Here is an 18478-nt window from a genome sequence, read left to right as displayed (position 1 = left end):
CCTCAAGCCAGCCACCCCGACAGCCTGCATTAAAAAACTCCAAGTGCTTACATAGCAAATAAGTGATCGTCATGGTCCTGGACCAGCCCACGATTTCCTCAGATCCCATTTGTCAAACCGCACTCTTCCATATCGCAACGTCCTTCACAATGGACACTTGCACTTGGTAATCTAACCTTCAGAGCATGACATTGACCATATGTCTACTCCGACGCCAACTGATGAATCCTAACGAAGCCTTGCGTATTATCTGAATCGTGTCCAAAGTATTCTACATCCGGGTGCATAAACCCCAAGTTTTGTCGGTTGAACGAAATACAAGCCAGACTTAATTCTGGTCTTCTACCATGCCCTTGGACGCCTTGACATCGGCTTCCACCATTTCCTTCACCAGGGATGGGAAATCCACCTTGCGCTTCCAGCCCAAAAGACGTTCTGCCTTTGCCGGCGTCCCAAGGAGAAGACTGACACACGGAGTAAGCAGAGTATAGTAGCAAGACAACAGATAACGCACTCGACTTCAGCTGGACGGAAATACTGGGGGTCAACTTTTACCACAACTTTTCCGGTCTGCTTGTTGGTGCCTTGCTCATCGACGCCAGATCCAGACCACCTGCCGCGGGGTAAGCACGAGATTCAGGAGACCATAGACGATGTACTCGATCTCTATTCCAACAGTAGCAAAAGCGCGCTCGACATACTCGCGAACAGGGTGGGTTTCACCAGTTGCGAGAACAAAGTCTTCGGCCCTGGGTTGTTGGAGCATGAGCCACATCCCCTCGACGTAATCACGAGCTGTAGATGGTTAGGTTTCTGACGACACGAAGAACAAAAAAAAAGCTGACCGTGACCCCAATCACGTTTGGCGTCCAAGTTTCCGAGGTAGAGACACGCCTGCTTTCCAAGTGAAATATCTGCTACTGCACGCGAGATCTTCCGTGTCACGAATGTGCGACCTCGCCGAGGACTTTCGTGATTGAAGAGGATGCCGTTGCAGGCATACAAACCGTAAGCTTCGCGGTAGTTGACGACAATCCAATATGCGTAAAGTTTGGCGCAACCGTAGGGCGAGCGAGGATAGAATGGAGTGGTTTCGCTTTGGGGCGTCTCGACAACCTTTCCGTAGAGCTCCGATGTGGATGCTTGATAGAAACGGACATGCTTTTCGAGGCCACACGTGCGGACGGCGTCAAGAAGCCGAAGGGTACCCAGTCCATCGACATCGCCGGTGTATTCGGCCATCTCGAATGACACCTTGACATGCGATTGCGCCCCGAGGTTGTAAATTTCCGATGGCTGGACTTGAGCGATGATGTAGACCAGATTCGTGCTGTCGCTCAGATCGCCATAGTGCAACTTGAACTTGTTTGGCCCTGAAAGTAAGTTAGCCTTTGTAGGGACTCAAGAAAGATGGCGCACTTTCATGCTGATCTTCATAGAGATGGTGCAAACGACCAGTATTGAAGCTTGAGGAACGACGAATAATTCCGTGGACTTGGTAACCTTTTGATAGTAGAAGTTCCGTGCTAAGAGACGATGAATACGATGATCATGGGCAGCGAGGTGAGGGACCCACAGATAAGAGCCGTCTTGACCAGTAATCCCTACGCGTCCAAGTCAACCACAGTCAAGATTGAAACAGCACAGACAAACCAGAGATGAGCGCGACTTTACGCTTGTTGTATTCCTCAGGGGTTGGGAGGTCTTTTAGGGCAAAAGCATGGGCAGACATTGTGGGGGAGGAAAGAAAGCGGGAAGCTGTCTCGGCGGGCCTTCCTAATTTGGACATCGCATTTATTGCTGCTGTCGCCGCCGACTCCGTTTGCTTCGTCTACAATTGACCGCAGCTCCCAATTGAATCTAACGTGGATGGTAAAGATAAAAATAAAATATCCGACGACAGAAACGAAAGCCACCATGGACCAACTAAGTAAGTACTTTCTCTTTTTTTTTGACCACACAAATGACTACAAGCAAACGGTAGCGTTGAACACTGTTGAATGCAATTCGTTAGTCTCGTCCACGTTGCCTACCGCGTGCAGGAACGAATGTGCTCGGCTAAGGTCGCTTGAACGATCGTGATACCTGTAACTGATGTGGCTTCGACTTTGCTTCATCCCAACTTCGACCATCGTGCGTCAGAGCCACAAGAATCCACTTCCAAGGAAAAAAAAATGGGTGGATCGTCGCAGGTTCCCCCTGTGATGGTCTGGAAGATTCGAGGGTGTCCCTCCTCAGCCTTGGTCTGAGATGAGAACAAAACTCGAGGTTGTTGACAGCGGTAGAGTTCAGAGTTGTTGCGAAAAGAGAAGCCCATCCTGCTGGCAAAACAGCATCATCTCTCGGGGAGGTCGGAAGATCGACGTATGGCGCAAAGAGTAGCCGACAAAGAATGACTCTGATGTCACAATCTCAAATTCGGACCACAACCACCGGTGTAAGTCAGCAAAATTTCTATCGCCCCTGGCTGCTTTCTTGTTGCTCACTTTCATGCCCACAGACGGAGAGGGCCATTTTTTCGCGGTCGACACCTCTCCCAGTGACGCCGAGCGAGTGGTGAAGGTAGAACAAGCCCAGGCGGCTCACCCGACCCGTTCTGGCTTGAATCTTCAGCAACCACAAGCCTTGTCATTCCCATTCGCCTCTGTCTCGCGCGACAGTGCTCAATTTCGGTTCGGTTTACCTGCGACAGCGTCTAGGACGGCCAGTCAACACAGCGGCCACTCTACACCAGCAATGTCGGCGTCAGTCAGTGCAGGGCTCAACTGGCCTGCTGGGACACCTTCTTACACAATTTCTGCCCAAGACTACGACGAGGAAGACGACGAAGGGCTCGATGACACACCTTTCAATGCCAAGGGTGGAAAAGACAAGGCCGTTAGGCGTCGAAGTAGTAAGGGTGCGTCGGTTATCATCTGCTGTTTGTTGCTCGTGTTTTAACTCGTGTCAGCCTGCGACCAATGTCGCAAAAGTAAATGCAAATGCGAGCGGTCAACACCGGAGGGTCCTTGTCGCAACTGTACTGCACTCAAAACAGGCAAGTAACTTTAGCAAGCTCATAGTCTCCCTCTCTAAGAACCGTAGATTGTACGTTTCTTGGTCCATCACGCAAACGTGGTCCACCAAAAGGCTACATTGATGCGATAGAGGCCCGTCTCCATCAAACCGAGGCTCTTGTTGGCATTCTCCTTGCGGCTGGTGGTGTTCGTATTCTCAACGAAAATATCGACGCACGCGGAAGACAGGTGACCAGGCATGGGATCGATGAACGAGCCAAGGAACTCATGGCAGATATGGCAGAGGTGAGATTTCTATAAGCCGGATCGCTTACAGCTTGACAACATTGTATAGGATCCCGTTGCAAGGGCAATTCTTGTGAGAATCGATCAGAGTGCCTATGGACCTTCAGGACGAAGCGGTATGGTCTCTACTGGTTCTGCAAGTGGAAGAGGCAGTCCAGTTGGCAAGATACGAGGCAATGGAGCAAGTTCTGAAGTTGGTGATCTCGGGAGCATGCAGTGAGTTATTCTGCCCTTCCCTTTTCTCTCGTAAGACATTGATGTTTTAAAAGCCCGTCGCATGAATGGATGGATCGGGTCACCGAATCATTGCTTCGGCGGGCTCAAACACGACGCGAAAAGCAAGAGCAACAATCTACTACTTCACCCCACTCGCCGACTCGTCACCCAGATGGGTTGTCTCCATATGGGTATTCTTATCAGCAAATGCCCCATTCTCAGCCCCCGCAACGGCCTGCCATTATAACTGCTCTCAACGAGACCAATAGGCATCCCTACCCCCATTCCGCTGGCCCGCTTGGTGACAAACGAGTGCATTCTGCCGGTGCAGACGCTCCTTCATATTATTCAAAGCATTTGCCTTTGTCGGCCGCTGTGGATGGTCGTCCCATGCCATTCGATGCTGGTGGAAACGCAAGACGAGTGAGGAGGAGAGTGGGTGGTGGAGTGGAAACAGGGGCATATTACAGTGCCCGACCGACCTCTCCCGAAGCATCGGACAGCGACTCTGATCTTGATTTGGATATTCCAGAACAGGAACATCGAAGTCGAGAACGCGAGGCCTCGAGCTCCCGTCTCCGAAGACAAGATTCAATGGCGACAGGCTTGGCTGGAGCTGTTGGACAACTGAGTCTGAACGAAGACAAAGAAGTGCGTTATCATGGCAAGGCAAGCGGATTACATCTGCTTGCGCGACATCCTGTGCCTTCGTTGTCTCAGGAGCAAGAGGTCACTGTCAAGCGAGAGGAAGACGGCCAGAATGCGGGCGGTATTTGGTGTGTATTCAAGTATCTCTGGTTTCCCCACCAACTATCTTTGAAGGCGGTTTCCGAAAGCCAGAGTATGGCCTGCGGCTCCACCACCAGAAGAATGGGATGCTGATGGTGTTATCAATGGGGACAAAGACGGACTACCTCCTCGAGATGTTCAAGGATCATTGCTTGAGCGTTACTTTGCTCATGTTCACCCAAGCTTCCCTGTGATCCACAAACAATCGATCATGGAGGCCTTCTCGCGAGGCGAAGGGTATGAACAACCGATGTTTTCCATTCTCTGAGCTAATGGAATAATACCAGTCCACCACTCCTGTTACTTGCAATGTATGCTCTAGCGGCGCGACACGCTCCACAACCAGCTCACGAGGAAATCGAAGCTCGTCAATGCATGTGGCCTGCTGGTGACACTTTCCTGTTCCGCGCTAAGACGCTACTCGACTCCTCCTATGCCTCGTCTCGAGCGAGTACATGCGCTGCATTACTCCTCTTGGGTTTTCGTGAGATCGGCATTGGTGCTATGGCTCAGGCATGGACATATATCGGGATGGCTGTGAGAATGGCACAGGATTTGGGGCTGCATCGTGATGCTGATGGGTGGGTCAGGGCGGGAGTCAAGGTCGGGAGAACCGCTGCAATGGGTGGGGCCGTTGAAGGTGGTACTCCACTCTCATCACATGATGATGACCGGGAACCTTCTCTTGAACAAGACGATGGACGCCACCCGAAGGACGGCAAACTGTTTGCTGCCTGGGAGATTGCCGAACGCAGGAGGATCTGGTACGCTTGCGTTATCATGGACAAATATGTCAGCACATATATCGGTGCGCTTTATAACCCTTGCTTCATTTCTTGAAACTGACGTTGTCAAGGTCGTCCACTGTCGATTTGCGAGCGTGATTACGATACATCACTACCCAGCGAGTCTGATGTGAGTGACAATTTCTCTAGTTCTCTCTCATGGGGTTTCACTCACGTGATTTTTTTACTTTGCAGTGCGAGGAAACAGAGCAATGGTATACTTCATCAGAAGCACCTGTACAAATGCCCCCACGACCTGGTCATGTTATTTCTTGCTTCAATGCGTCCGCTCGTCTTTGTGCGTTATTTTTGCCATTGCTTTCGGTTCGCGGTTTAATATTCCGCAGCCACGATCCTCAGCCAAATGCTCCAGTCCATTTATGCCCTTCGACCTCAAGGGAGTCGACACGCGGAACTTGTGGTGCTCGATGGCGATCTAGAAAAGTGGCGTCTTGCACTCCCTCCGCATCTGCAGTACGATCCAGCTGTCCGAATGAGTGCTGCCGAAGTGCCTCTTCCACCAGTTCTAACCCTACACATGCAATATTGGTGTGCTGTCTTGCTGCTTTACCGACCATTGTGGGTTTTTATTCCCTTTTTTTGCGACTTGAATACTCAAATTCTGTAGTATTCGTCACAACAAGACCAAGTGCGTTGGACGATTTCTTATCAGATACGCATTCTGACCAGAGATTCAGAAGCCCACTTCTGGACGATAGCGATTCACGTGGCCACGCAGAAAAAAGCTACGAGCTTTGCGCAAGCGCTGCGAATCACATCACCACCATCGCAACGTTGTATTCCGAAACCTACACGCTCAAACACTGTGCCGTCTTCTTGTGCTACTACACCTTCACTGCCAGCATCATGCATGTCACTTCTCGTAAGACGATTTTGGTCCTTTTCTATGTTTTTCTCACATTTCCCTCCTAGTTTTTCTATATTCGAAAGATCCGCAGGCGAGGATGGGGCTCACCAAGTGCATGGAGGCTTTGCGAGAAATGGAGATCATCTGGCCGGCTGCTGCGCGGGCTCTCGTGTTACTTCGTGGCGCCCAAACTTCTCTGGTTGATGTTGCTTCCGAGATGGACGTCAGCGCGCATCAAGTTGGGCGAAAACGCTCTGCCACGCAAACGTTGGATGATTCCTTTGCTGGAAGAAGCGATTCATTTGTTGCCAGTCGACCGTATGACGAAGTCTACGACAACAACAATCATTATACGATCCCATCTCGAGAGTCGTTCTATGCGCCACCCTCAAACTCGAGTTTTCAGCGGTGGCAGCCTTCTGAAGAATTGACGTTTCAAGGTGGTGATGCTGGGCTTTCGACTGCCGTTATGGGACCAACTTACAGTACCGGCTTGGTTGACGAACGATCCCGTCAGCCGAGATATCCTCACCAACCGCCAACACAACAATATTGGGCGTATTCGGAGCCGACCTATGCGACTTCGTTGCACCATTCCGCTACCGAAGACCCACAAATGTACCAACCTTACATGTACCGGCAATAAGTCCGGTGCTTATCGACCATTCCTTTGACTTGGTATTCTTATTCTTCAATTGCTTTCCTCGCACTTTATCGTAGTAATCTGTTTGTGTGTTTGTCACTGTATCCATCACCTATCTCTTTAGTTATTCGGGCATATACGGACTTTTTACTCCATAAATTCCGTATTTTGTTGTATCCCTAGGCCTTAGCTCCCACTTTTTGCAGAAAATCGAGACCATTAATATCACACCGGGGATTCGGGCAAAAACGGCGGCCTGAAGCAAGGTTTTTCCGGTGTCAAATCTATACGGATTTCTTTGCACGTGATCCTTAAATTACCCCGGATTTATGGGAAGATCGGGTCTACTGTATTCATTGGGTCCGTATTTGCTGCAAAAAAAAGTCCTGCTTCGGGCCGTCTTTTTTGCCCAAATCCCCAATGGTTATTTTTTCGGCCGCATCAAACCTGATTGTCCCGGCGGATCAAGCTTCGTCAGCTCTTTCCGACGGCGACTAGGGTAATTAAGTCGACGCCATGAAGCGCGCAGGAGCCCCGAACGCCAGCGAAAACCCCCCACAAAAACGCACCAAAGCGAGTCAGGCCTGCGCCTCGTGTCGAAAACAGAAAAGTCGATGCGAAATTCTGGATGTCCGCCCAGTCGCTGGAGCCCCGGTGGTTATCCGTTGTCACCGCTGCAAAGTGCTTGGAGTCGAATGCTCGTTTGAGACCTCCGACCTCATCCACTTTGCGCCAAAGGCAGTCTCGGCTTCCACACCATCGTCTGACGCGTCGTCGCCTGGGACATCGACTACTCTTGTTGAGCCAACAAGTAGCTATAGCGGGTTGGGGGCGCTTGCTGCTGCTGCTGCAGCATCCTCTCTCCCCACTCCCATACCACCACCACTAAATACTCCCACCACAATCCCTGCCCGTTTTGGAATAGCGCCTGAAGATCTCGTTCCGAATGCCTCAACACCGGTGTGGGGGCCCGGCTACAAAGCTAGCAGGGTCAGCAGAGTGGACTGGACTGCAGCACCCATGCTAGCAATCCAGGAAATGGTCCGTTGTCCCAAAATCGACCAGCCAATCGACATTCCAAGTGCCGCAAGGCTGTCTGATATCCTCAGTGGTGCAGAGATCACTTCCCTCCTTGATATGTTCGTGTGTGTGTGCTTAATTTCGTTCTCCGTCGCTCAACATTGGCTTTCTAGCTTTGAAACTCGATACAGCCCATGGCTTGGCTTACCGCCGGCCCGGCTGAACAACACCAACTCGTTATTCGACATCGTCCGCTGCACTATTGCTTCCCGACAGCTACCCCTTTCCCGCAGATCGTCAGCGGCCCCGCGACTCCAGAAATTGACCGAAGATGTTTTTGTCAGCGAGCTCTTCAACCCTCAACCATCGCTTGATTCAATTCGGGCACTCCTCATTCTTTCTGTGTGGACCCCAATAAGCGGCACCGGCGCAGAAGCCCGAGATGGGCGTCTTCTCATTGCATCTGCCGTCAGTATGGCCATGAATCTTCAACTCCAGAATGAATCAAAGCGAGTAATTGGGCTACGAGCAGAAAAGCCTCAGAAAATGACTGAAATCGACGAATCGACCCACAAATGGCGTCTGGTCAGCATCCTCATTTGGGAACTAATCTAATGCTCACGCAAATTCTAGTGGATGTCGCTTGCCGTGGTCGAGTCTGCATTGTGTGTTGGCACTGGCAGGACACCAGTTTCACATTTGTCGCCCCTCGACCACGATATGACTGCGTTATCGTCTTTTCCAGAGTTCACACTGCTTTCTGTTCGAGACATTCGTTTGGGTCTCGCAGCCAAGGTTCTCCACGTCTGCGAAAGTGCGTTACAGCTTCGCCTCCAGCGCGTCGACAATCTCGAGACCTTTTTCAACAAGATGAATGATTTGACTTACACCATGGAAGGCATGAGTCGACTCATCAAACCTTTATACGGTGTGTTATGAAACCACGGTCTGATTACCTCTCATCCCTATTTTTCGTAGTGCTCACCCCATTGGACACTTTTTACAGTCAAATGCTCCTACTCGAGTATCATGCATGTCTTGTTTTAATTTACCACCACGCCCTCCGCGAAGTCAGGACTACTTACGAGCGCGATGCACCCGACACACCTTGGTACTCGGTGGAGACGAAAGCAGGACATTGCATATCCTTATTTTGGGGTCGCGAAGCGCTTATTAATGCCGAGGGAGTCCTAACGACGTTCCTATCAGTAACAGACCCAACCCTCTTCTCCTCCGCACCGGATATTATCTTTATTATGGTTCGCCGCTCTTCAAGTTGTTTTATCTGCGCACTTTGACTGACTAAAGTGATAAGATCGGATTCGCGGCCACCTGGATATTCGTGTCCAACTTCACGCTCTACCAAATGGCGGGCAGCAACCTCGGTGGCCCGAGCGAGATGCTTCAAACTCTGACTATCGAGCGCCTTCACCAAATCGCGCTCTCGCCGGACCACGCAGCAACCCGATGCGGTCACGTTCTCGCAGCGCTCATGACCGCCTGGGAAAAGCGCAAACCCGCGCCACGCGACCCTGAAATGTCCGAATGCTTTATACATGTGCCTTATACGCGAACGAATCACCCGCAAGTTCAGCGAGGGCCATATATCGGCACCCAGGCAACAGAAGCCACGATGGTCCCTGACCTCGGCGTGGCTATCGACCCGTTGGGCCCCTTTCCCGACCTCGGTGGGGCGGAAATCAACTGGGACCTCTTCATGGACGACGTCTTTTGGTCGACGTTCATGGAAAACCTTAATTCGGATGCTGGTTCTGTGCCTGTTGTGCCGCTTGGCTAAGCTACACTAGCCTTTTTTCCGAGTTAAAGCCATCCTATATCTGTACTCTGTACTAATAGTGTTCACAATCTCTCTCTGTACTGTTTTTTTTGCCTTTAGATCAATTTTCGATTTTTTTACAAAAAATTACTGAGTTATTTTGTCATTTGTTCTTTTCCCACACTCACTTCTTGCCGTTTGCTTTCATGGTTCCGGTTCATCCTTTCGCCAACGCTCTTGACAGATTTCATTTGCTAGCGCAGAAAGTATGCACACGTCAAATGACGCCGATGGCTTCCCAAAGAGTCTAACCCTACAGAAGAAGGGAATACCCTTTCTCCAGGGTTCTCTCAAATCTCAACGCACGACATTCATGTGTCGCTGGATCAGGCTGTAAAACGTGGTTTTGGGACTGTTACCGCACGCCACAACATTCCTGACGCGCAAGAGATGTTCATTCCTAGCTTTCGACGAGCATTTTTCTCGCACTGTGAAACATAGTAGGACGACCAAGTGCCTGCCTGGCTGCATGTGGTAAGTTGGCCAACTTCTTCCTGAAATTCCTCTCAAACAAAGATCCAAGTGCCGGATTTGCTTTTTATGCTGTTGGATGGGGAGGAATCTGGTTGCCTGGTTTTGGCTCGGACGGAGGGGAAACGGAACCAGTGTCCTAATCGCCGGCCAATTTCTCGCAAACCTTGCGCAAACTCGAATGCTTCCTTGTGATCGGGTGTCTACCATGGTCTGGGACCACGCCCCCCATATAAGAAGGTTACTTATAAGCTCAAATTGGTCGAAGCTGCCTGACTTGTACTGGACGACCCCATCAAATATTTAACCTATCCGCGAAAGCTCAACGACGACGGACATCATCATCATGGAGGTGAGCTTAACGCGCTTAACGGGCTATCATAGACACTGACTAGCTCGAGCAGCCTCCGATCCGCCTCTTTGCACTCATTATCGGCGTCGACAAATACGAGTCCGGCGCTGTTCGTTTCTTCTCTCTGCCTGCATCCTGGCTCTTGCTAATTAGACTTCAATTTCTTGCTAGGTTTGGAATCTGGAGTCTTGTGCTGACGATGCCCATCGTATGCGCCAATGGCTTCGCAACGATCTCAAAGTACCCAAAGATCACATCTGCATGCTCCTCGACAAACATGCGACCAAGGACAATATCGAGAAGGCTTTCCTTCGCCATCTCGTCAACAATGTGGCGATTCAACACGGTGACGCCATCATCATCTATTTTGCTGGCCACGGAAGCACTGTTGCCGCTCCCGAAGGCTGGTTCTACCCTGGCTCGCGCGGCGGGACTGCAGAAGTTCTGTGTTCGTATGACTTTGGTCAGCGAAATGTTGTCGGGCTGTCCGATAGGTCCTTGCAGTCGATGATTGAAGAGCTATCCAAGGTCAAGGGCGACAACATTGCGGTTATCTTGGACTCGTGCTTTGCGCCTGTCCAGTCACCAACGAATGTCCGCGCTCGAAGCCAGACACGGTGGACCCCATCTGGCAAACTGACCGCCAAAGATCTTGTTACGGGACTCTGGGAGGGTGCACAAAAGAAACCCTACCCTCGTGGCGTAGGTTTCTACAACGCGAAAAGTGCCGCATACACGCTTCTTTCTGCGTGTAGCAAAGGCGAGAAGGCGATGGAGAGCAAGGACGGCGGGAAATTCACCTCTGCTTTCCTTGAAACGGTCCGGGAGACCCCGCTCCATAGCGCATCGTATTCCAGCCTACTGCAGCACATCCTGGCCAAAATCAAGGAATACCAGCGGCCGTTCTTCTCTGGCGCGACCAAGCGGCCCCTCTTCAACGCGGTACCCTTCCGCCCTGACGAAAAGTACTTTCAGATAGACGCTGTCCACGACCCGAAAATGCTGCGCATCGAGCTTGGGTCCATCCATGGGGTCGTCGCTGGCACCAAGTTCTCTGTCCACGCCCACAACTACTCCGCCTGCAACCCCGCGATTGCTCATGTCTCTGTCACTGACGTTCACCCAACGTGGTCATTCGGCTATACGACGCGGTCCGTGCCGTCGGGCTCGTGGGCACAGATACGCCGCTGGAATAACCAGGGCTTATTCCGCTCGCGGTCCAAACGGTCGCTTTACACGCTTTTACGGCCTCCAAGAGAGATGTTCTCGATTTTCTTCCGGGCCAAGGCATGAGTTATGAGGGTATCTTTATTTATTTAAGGACTTAATATGGTTGGATATGTATGTAATTGTATACTTTCTGGGTTATGGCCATAACTAGTAGTTTAAGTTCAAATTGATATCCAGGCATTTAATAACTCTGAATGAGCTCCAGAAGCAACGCTGAAGAGAGGTAAAGGACTTGCTTAAAGCGGCAAGCCGGTATTCCCATGATGTTGATATTATTGAATCCAAAATCGAGTCGCTTTCGCTCACCACTTGTTTGAATATTTCAATGAGCAAGTCTCAGGTAGGATTCGAATCGGGGCCTTCAGAGCCACAACTCGGGATCGTTGGAGGTCACAAGCAGTCGATAGCGCCTTCAATTCCGTTCTCATCCTGGTAAGAGTCCAGGTTGTTTAGCAAGCAAAAAGGTGGCCTGTTTTCCAAAGCCGAGTAGCAGATTCGGCGAGTAGGTTATGAAAATGTCCATTCGGGTCTATGATATGTCGTACGCTGGAAGGTGGGCAATGGAAGAGGCAACTCAGGCAGGAAAACTGATACCAAGTTGACCAGCAACACGAGCTGTCACGCTCACGTGAGTCCATTCAATCAGCAATCCTTGATTTCATTCAGTGATTATGAGTCGAGATTACACAATCCTGGTCTCAGCGCGCACCATTGCGGCTGCAGCGCAATAGCCTTCACTCCCCTCTGCACCATTCTGAACCTCACATCGTGTAGTCTCGCTTGCGCTTCAGTTCCATCAAGGGCTTTCCCATTCGGCTGTTTCGCACTCCAGAACACCTCCGCCGAAATGGCTGCGCGCGGCCAAACAATTGAATCGAGGTTACTCGAGTCCGATTGCTCAGCCCAGAGCAGTTGTTGGCCACCCAAGACAAGATGTGCTTGAGAACTGCTGATATTGGCAAGAGGGTTGAACGTGTATGCCTGAAGAGGATAAGCATTGGTGTAGGGAAAGGAGATGAAACTCACATGCTGCCATGTCTTGAATGGATCACACCAGCTGTTGCTACACAATTTTTTCAGAACAAAAGGGGTCACGTAGAAAAGCGCATACCCAGTGGGGTTTTTCCCGATCCATTCACCGGCACCACAGTCCTAGAGCAATTTAGTTGAGACCAACCGACATCAAGAGCCGCACGAGATAAAAGTAATCTGAAGGGGCGTGTACAATGCGGAAGTTCTTTGACGCGACAGAGGCTGCGTTCATCGACGATATCCACACCCTGGAGGTTTGATTACATAAGTCAGATTGCAATTTGAAGGATAGAACGCAAAGGAAAACGCACATAACCACAGTATTATTGGATAACATCAAGGTATGCTCCAAAACCATCTCTGCATCTATAATCAGACCAGCCAACAAATCGGAGGTCACCAAACCTTCCCAAACAACAGGATTCTTGCCAAGTTTTGCCAGTGCACCATGAGTCGCCTGCGTGAACGAATTCAATGCCTTCTCCAAAGTCTGCCCACTGCTCTTTAAATCAGCTTGTGTTTTTGCGTCTTGAGTATAGCAGCTATGAGAGTTGAAAACATGTATCGTGATCGATTAACCCAGACTCACGCAGTATTGAGCTCGTCGCCACCAGTACTAAAGTACTTTCCGGGTAGAACCTTTGCAGCGGCCGTGATGAGCCCGGTAGTAAAGTTGACGGTTGCGGGAGTCGCGAGACGGAGTTGGCCGGCGGGGGGCTCGTTGGCGAATGTCGTCCAGGGAGATGACTGACTACATGCGATGTGTTCTGGATGTGAAGCAGCAATAATGGCGGTATGTCCGGGAGTGTCGATTTCCTATTCAGGTAATAAGCAGCTGCTCTACTTGGCTGTTTAGAAGTAGAAACTGACCATGAGAACGTCAATACCGCGCTGCAACGCGCATGAGCAAATGGGGAAGGCTGTCGAAGATAATTCACAGACTCACTGCTGCAGCATATGAAACAATATCTTGTACGTCCGACGGTGAATAGACTTGAGTAACAGAATAAGCCCCCTTTTGGGCGAGTTCCGGAAAATCGGGAAGGCTTAATGGGAATGACTGCGAGTCTGTTATGTGCCAATGGAATTGGTTCAGCTGTGGAAGAGAGTCAAGAAAAAGGAGTTGTGCTTGCGAAACATGTTACCTTAACCCAGCTCATTGCATCCAAGGTGCGCTTGATGTCGGTAACAGGGAAGCTAACACAAGTTTTGAGAAATGGGGCAGTAATCAAAGCGAAAACCCAAACAAATTGCGCGACGTGTCCAGCATGAATCCTCTATAGGGCTTTATTTGGAGACGTCAGCAAGATAAGGTAAAAATAAAATATAGAACACACGTAAGCCGGCGAATCCTTGACGATGTTGACTGGAGCAACGTTGGAATAAACGGTCCCATTCCACGTATACCACAGTTGCGCGAACGTCGTCAGCCCTCTGAATAGACCCAAAGTCGAGTTTGCTGAGAGGACCGCGGGAGCACCAGTATTGGGAATAGCGAGCGTGTAGCCTTCGATGCGACTGCTGAAGTCCTTCACAGCTTCGGTGGCGATTGGCAACACGCTTGTCGTGTTTTGTAGGGTGATTGTTAGACTAGCGAGTGCAGGAGATGCTTTGAAAGATGCAGCATCGGACGCGCCACGGTCGACAACAAGACGCTGCAAGTGGATCAGTTCCACGAAGACTGAGGAAACCTGGGCAAACCTGTAGATTGTCGGTGGCGAGATAAGTTTTGGTTCGAGAGACAGCATCGAGCAAGTCTTGTGGCGCATTGGGTACGTTGACGGTGATAGTGAAAGTTGACGAGAGAACAAGGATGCTTGTTCCAGTTGTAAGAGTTGTGGGGATAGGCCACAAAGCGAGCACACCAGGAAGGACCGCGAAAAATGCAAGTCGCATGGTGGTTCAGAAGAAGGAAGACCAAGTCAGGAGGTCACTCCACCCGACGCAAACACTTTTGAAGCATTCGACATCATGGCAGAAGAAGAGAAGCAGGAGGGATACTAAATTTGGAAATCAAGACCCTATTCGAGTTACTGACGTGCTATTATTGCAAGTACGTCCCTCAGTAGTCTCGCTCACAATCCTTTCTTCTGACCCGTGAAGACGGTCGTTCACGAGAGAGAAGAAGAAAGTCCCTCGGAGGCTTCAACTTGAACTTGCGTCACGCCATCTTGACCAATGGCTCAGCAGGACACCAAAGTTTCAGAGGGTGCTGAAATCATTCGATTAGGGAAGCACATTGGAACGGGGTTTTATGTACGCTCGCTGGTGCCCCCATTTGAGTACTGACTGACCTGTTGCAGGCGTTCGTATTTGAAGGCTACCCTGCTTCAGGGGGAATAGTTGCTGTGAAGAAATCGCGGGTTTCTCTACGAACCAAACGCCCTTGCCTTCAGCACGAGGTCCGAATCCTCCATCTCGTGCAAGGGCATCGAAATATTCCCCAACTCGTGGGCTATTATCGCGGACCGCACTTTGAAATTTGAATACATCGTGATGGAGTTGCTTGGACACTCAATCAGAACTATCGCGTCTTCTGGGCTACTTCCAAGCACCGTCTCGCGTGTTGGCATCCAGTTGGTCAGTGGCACTAGCCCTGGATTTTTGTTGACGGAAGATAGATCTCAGCTCTCGAGCATATTAAGGCATCGTCCATCGCGATATCAAGCCAGAAAACATTCTTCTCTGTGTCAAGGACCCGTCTAGAATCTGTCTTGGCGATTTCGGAATCTCCCAGTTGCTCAATACTCCGAATTCTTCTCAAGCGATCCAACTTTCGCAGCAAAGCAAAAAGAACTCGGGTACAGCTCCAATCGGCACGTTGAGCTGGTGTAGCCTCAACGCGTATACCAGTAATGGTACCTAATCACACACACTCATCTTGACGTTGTCCTAACGCGAAAACTTCCAGCTCTCGGTGCAGCAGACGACCTCGAGTCTGTTGTCTACGTGCTTCTTTTCCTCCTCGCTGGCTCCCTCCCGTGGCGCATACCCGACCATCCGTTCGAAAGTTTGGCAGAAGCAATCACCCGCACTCACGAAGCCAAGCGTGCTTTCACCGGCAGCGTTTTGGAAACGACGGACAGCATGCTGGCTCAGCGGTTGGGACCGGTGCTCGACGCTGGGCGTGCAATGATTCAACTGCTTCCCTATTCGCAGTTGATCGGCCAGCTCGTCGCTGCACTTGATTGCGACGACACTCAACTGCCATTAGATTGGACTCCATGTTCCCCCCCACCCGCATTGGAGCAGTGTCTAGCTCATCCTCCAGTACCCGAAGAAGAGGAAGAAGTCTTCGATGATGAGACAGATATGCATGAGGATGCAGATGATCAGAATCCGAGCTCAGCACCTCACTCCTCGACCAGGCATGACTCGGCGCAAGGTTCCACATCTACGGAGTCCGACGACAGCAACTGCTATGACTGGGATCACAGCTGGCTTCGTTTTGCTGATCGCGACACCAGTCTGACACTGCCCGAGTCGCAAGCCCAAATGTGCGACGCAGCGATCCCAACGTGCTATGTGGCCCCAGTTCGTGGGCCATTTGGAGTTCCCTGAGTTGAGCGCTAGCATGCTATGTAGTCACTATTTATTGAGAGTTTATACTCTTGAAAGACTTTTCTGCACTCTGTGTACCTTTGACGGACTATCCCGATACTTGAGTAATCGTTGTCATGCAATGAGTTTTTCAAGTTGTTTGCTGAAGATCTTTCATTGCCGAACCTCCGGTTTGGCTCCAGACGAGATGTTGGCTGTAGACAATTCCTTTTTGGGACTCTTACATAATCAACTTCGTCAGGCCGTAGACAATGCCTTTTTGGGTCACTTACATAATCAACTTTGTTAGGCTGCACCTATTGCTCACCCATAAGTATCTCTGCCTTTAATTAGAGGAATCAAGCTTGGCACAGACACCCTATCAAGGCCTTTCTTCATCGTGCTGAACACAGCTGGGGGCACTGCTACCCTGGCACTACTGCCTTCCCAGCACCCTCACCACCGCTGTTGCCATTGTAACCTGGGACCATTATGTGAGTCTTGTTATAGACAATTGCCGCAGGCCCCTGGTGTATTCACGAAGATGTTCAATAGTTATGCAGACAAAAGTCGTCTCCAAAAAAGGCTCAAACATACAATATTTAGGCACCAAAAAATAGGTCATTTTGTCCTGTATGGCTGAGGTCAAATTATGCTGCTGGCACTCAAGTGATATTGCAATGCAGATGTCCAAGGGCCTCGAAAGCAGTATGCAGTCCCTGGATTCTTATAATTTAGCTGTAATTCTTCATGTTCTCTTACAGTATTCAAATTTCAGCCAAAATCATACTCATATTTCCTGAAAACTATACTTCAATCAGTCCATAGTATCAAGGTAGTAGCTTGGTTTTCTATGTTTGATCCATTGTGCAGACAATATGACCAAAATAATGCTGCCAGTGGTGCTGAAGAACTCTAATATTTGTGTGGATATTGACATAGAATAAATAGGCAAGCAGATCCTTATGTAGACATTCTGCCAGTGAACTTCAATCTGAAGCCAAACTGCTGTGTCAAAATTTGACCAATTCATGGGATTTTGGATCAAACATCTTCATGCATGTGCCAGGGGCCTATTGCCACCTACTGTCATCAAGTTGGGGACATCTTTCTGCTGGTCCTGCTAAGTAGTTCCCTGCCACTGTCAGTAACCTCACGACATTGTCCTTGATAACAACCACAACAGTAAGCTCAAATCTTCATTGAATTACCAATTTTTTTTAAAAAAAAAACAGAAATCAAGTACTTGAAAAGTATGTAACCATTAGAGAGTTAATGAATTTCATAGCTTGACTTTCTTATGTTGATTACTTATGTGGGCCCAAAGTGTGATTAATCAAAAGTCAACCAACCCCCCCTCCTAAAAAAAAATCATGCCCAGTTTTCAAAAAAAAAATGAGTATGACTACAATATGCTGAATTGATCAAAATAGTACAGTAGTGTTGCTGTTAAATGGAACAGAAGACAAACAAGATTTTAAAGTTCAGACTTATTCACATTAGAGTTTTGCAGTGCAAATAACTTGATATTTGATGGTCTGGCTTGGCCCTTATCTATATTATCCCACACCATGTCACAGATGGCAACAAGAATAATATTTCTGTTCAGGACAGAAATACAATTACTTATGTTATATATATACTCACTAGAGTAGATAGCAAATGGCACTGTGCTGAGAGAACAAAAGAAAATTCTTGACCCCAATCTGGTAAGAGACACTTGGTCTAGTATCCTTGAGCTAAATACCGAGGAGGAAAACTGGCTAAAGTTGCCCAGGGTTTTGGTGGGTCCCGCCAAGAGTCAGCCTAGAGCTGCGGACGGCGTGTAGAAGTATATTTCCCTGGGCGGTGGCCTAGCTCTTTACCCTCCCTAGGTGAGCCCGTATCGGCTCGCCACACTTTACATGGATATAGTAGGATAACATTGTTAATGTCAGGGGAACCTCCCTTTCGGCCCCTCGGAGACGCCTCCGATTCCGGTCCGACTCCGGTTCTGTCTCCGGTCCGGCCCTCCATCTCGCCCGCACAATCACCGATCCGTCAACGCCCTCCCAACGGTCGCCTTGGGACCTCGCCTGCGATGCCGCCCAAGCCTTCTGTGCCCGACAGCGGCAGCTACGGACAAGCAGTATATAGTCAGCTACCTAGCAGGCGGACCCTTAGAGTTTCTTCTCTTTGGATCCTCCCCTGCTAGGTCAGCTTCATTTGTATTCGCTTACCAATGTTCACGCTTTGGATCCTCCCCTGCTAGGACCTTGATCTCAGGCCTCCGGGGTTGCCCTTACAGTTAACTGTACTACGTCTGATATGTACCACCAAAAAAAAAAAAAAAAAAAAAAAACAAAAAGAAAATTTCTTCCCTTTTTTAAAAATAAAGTATTTTCCACTACCTA

General features: G+C 49.7%; 6 protein-coding genes across 6 annotated transcripts; 4 read left to right on the top strand and 2 right to left on the bottom strand.

Moving 5' to 3' along the window:
• Positions 1-328: 328 nt before the first annotated feature.
• MIND_01200100 (GDP-mannose 4,6-dehydratase) lies at positions 329-1732 on the bottom strand (the record flags this gene model as incomplete). The annotated part of the gene is made up of 7 exons (XM_037368510.1): positions 329-464; positions 515-613; positions 660-795; positions 846-1373; positions 1420-1526; positions 1577-1604; positions 1654-1732. The coding sequence occupies 7 exons, from the start codon at positions 1730-1732 to the stop codon at positions 329-331; spliced, it is 1113 nt and encodes a 370-aa protein (XP_037215436.1).
• A 758-nt stretch (positions 1733-2490) lies between these two features.
• Positions 2491-6606, top strand: MIND_01200000 (Zn(2)-C6 fungal-type domain-containing protein; the record flags this gene model as incomplete). The annotated part of the gene is made up of 13 exons (XM_037368509.1): positions 2491-2899; positions 2951-3041; positions 3077-3302; positions 3352-3518; positions 3572-4294; positions 4341-4544; positions 4595-5115; positions 5164-5222; positions 5288-5390; positions 5440-5671; positions 5721-5741; positions 5791-5975; positions 6026-6606. 13 exons carry the CDS (start codon positions 2491-2493, stop codon positions 6604-6606), a joined length of 3522 nt encoding a protein of 1173 aa, XP_037215435.1.
• Positions 6607-7119: 513 nt separating this feature from the next.
• MIND_01199900 (uncharacterized protein) lies at positions 7120-9421 on the top strand (the record flags this gene model as incomplete). The annotated part of the gene is made up of 5 exons (XM_037368508.1): positions 7120-7742; positions 7797-8208; positions 8257-8551; positions 8602-8882; positions 8939-9421. The coding sequence occupies 5 exons, from the start codon at positions 7120-7122 to the stop codon at positions 9419-9421; spliced, it is 2094 nt and encodes a 697-aa protein (XP_037215434.1).
• An 856-nt stretch (positions 9422-10277) lies between these two features.
• Positions 10278-11576, top strand: MIND_01199800 (uncharacterized protein; the record flags this gene model as incomplete). Its single annotated transcript, XM_037368507.1, has 3 exons — positions 10278-10283; positions 10336-10392; positions 10455-11576. The coding sequence occupies 3 exons, from the start codon at positions 10278-10280 to the stop codon at positions 11574-11576; spliced, it is 1185 nt and encodes a 394-aa protein (XP_037215433.1).
• A 606-nt stretch (positions 11577-12182) lies between these two features.
• MIND_01199700 (Beta-hexosaminidase) lies at positions 12183-14441 on the bottom strand (the record flags this gene model as incomplete). Its single annotated transcript, XM_037368506.1, has 13 exons — positions 12183-12494; positions 12540-12576; positions 12625-12665; positions 12709-12793; positions 12857-12905; positions 12951-13087; positions 13135-13361; positions 13416-13436; positions 13492-13641; positions 13691-13742; positions 13793-13830; positions 13883-14200; positions 14247-14441. The coding sequence occupies 13 exons, from the start codon at positions 14439-14441 to the stop codon at positions 12183-12185; spliced, it is 1662 nt and encodes a 553-aa protein (XP_037215432.1).
• A 282-nt stretch (positions 14442-14723) lies between these two features.
• On the top strand, positions 14724-15031 carry MIND_01199600 (Casein kinase I isoform alpha; the record flags this gene model as incomplete). Its single annotated transcript, XM_037368505.1, has 2 exons — positions 14724-14801; positions 14849-15031. 2 exons carry the CDS (start codon positions 14724-14726, stop codon positions 15029-15031), a joined length of 261 nt encoding a protein of 86 aa, XP_037215431.1.
• Positions 15032-18478: the final 3447 nt, after the last annotated feature.

Source organism: Mycena indigotica (genome assembly GCF_014461135.1).
Source record: "Mycena indigotica strain 171206Taipei chromosome Unknown Mind.scaff0011, whole genome shotgun sequence".
Taxonomy (NCBI): domain Eukaryota; kingdom Fungi; phylum Basidiomycota; class Agaricomycetes; order Agaricales; family Mycenaceae; genus Mycena; species Mycena indigotica.
This window is presented reverse-complemented; position numbering and strand designations above follow the sequence as displayed.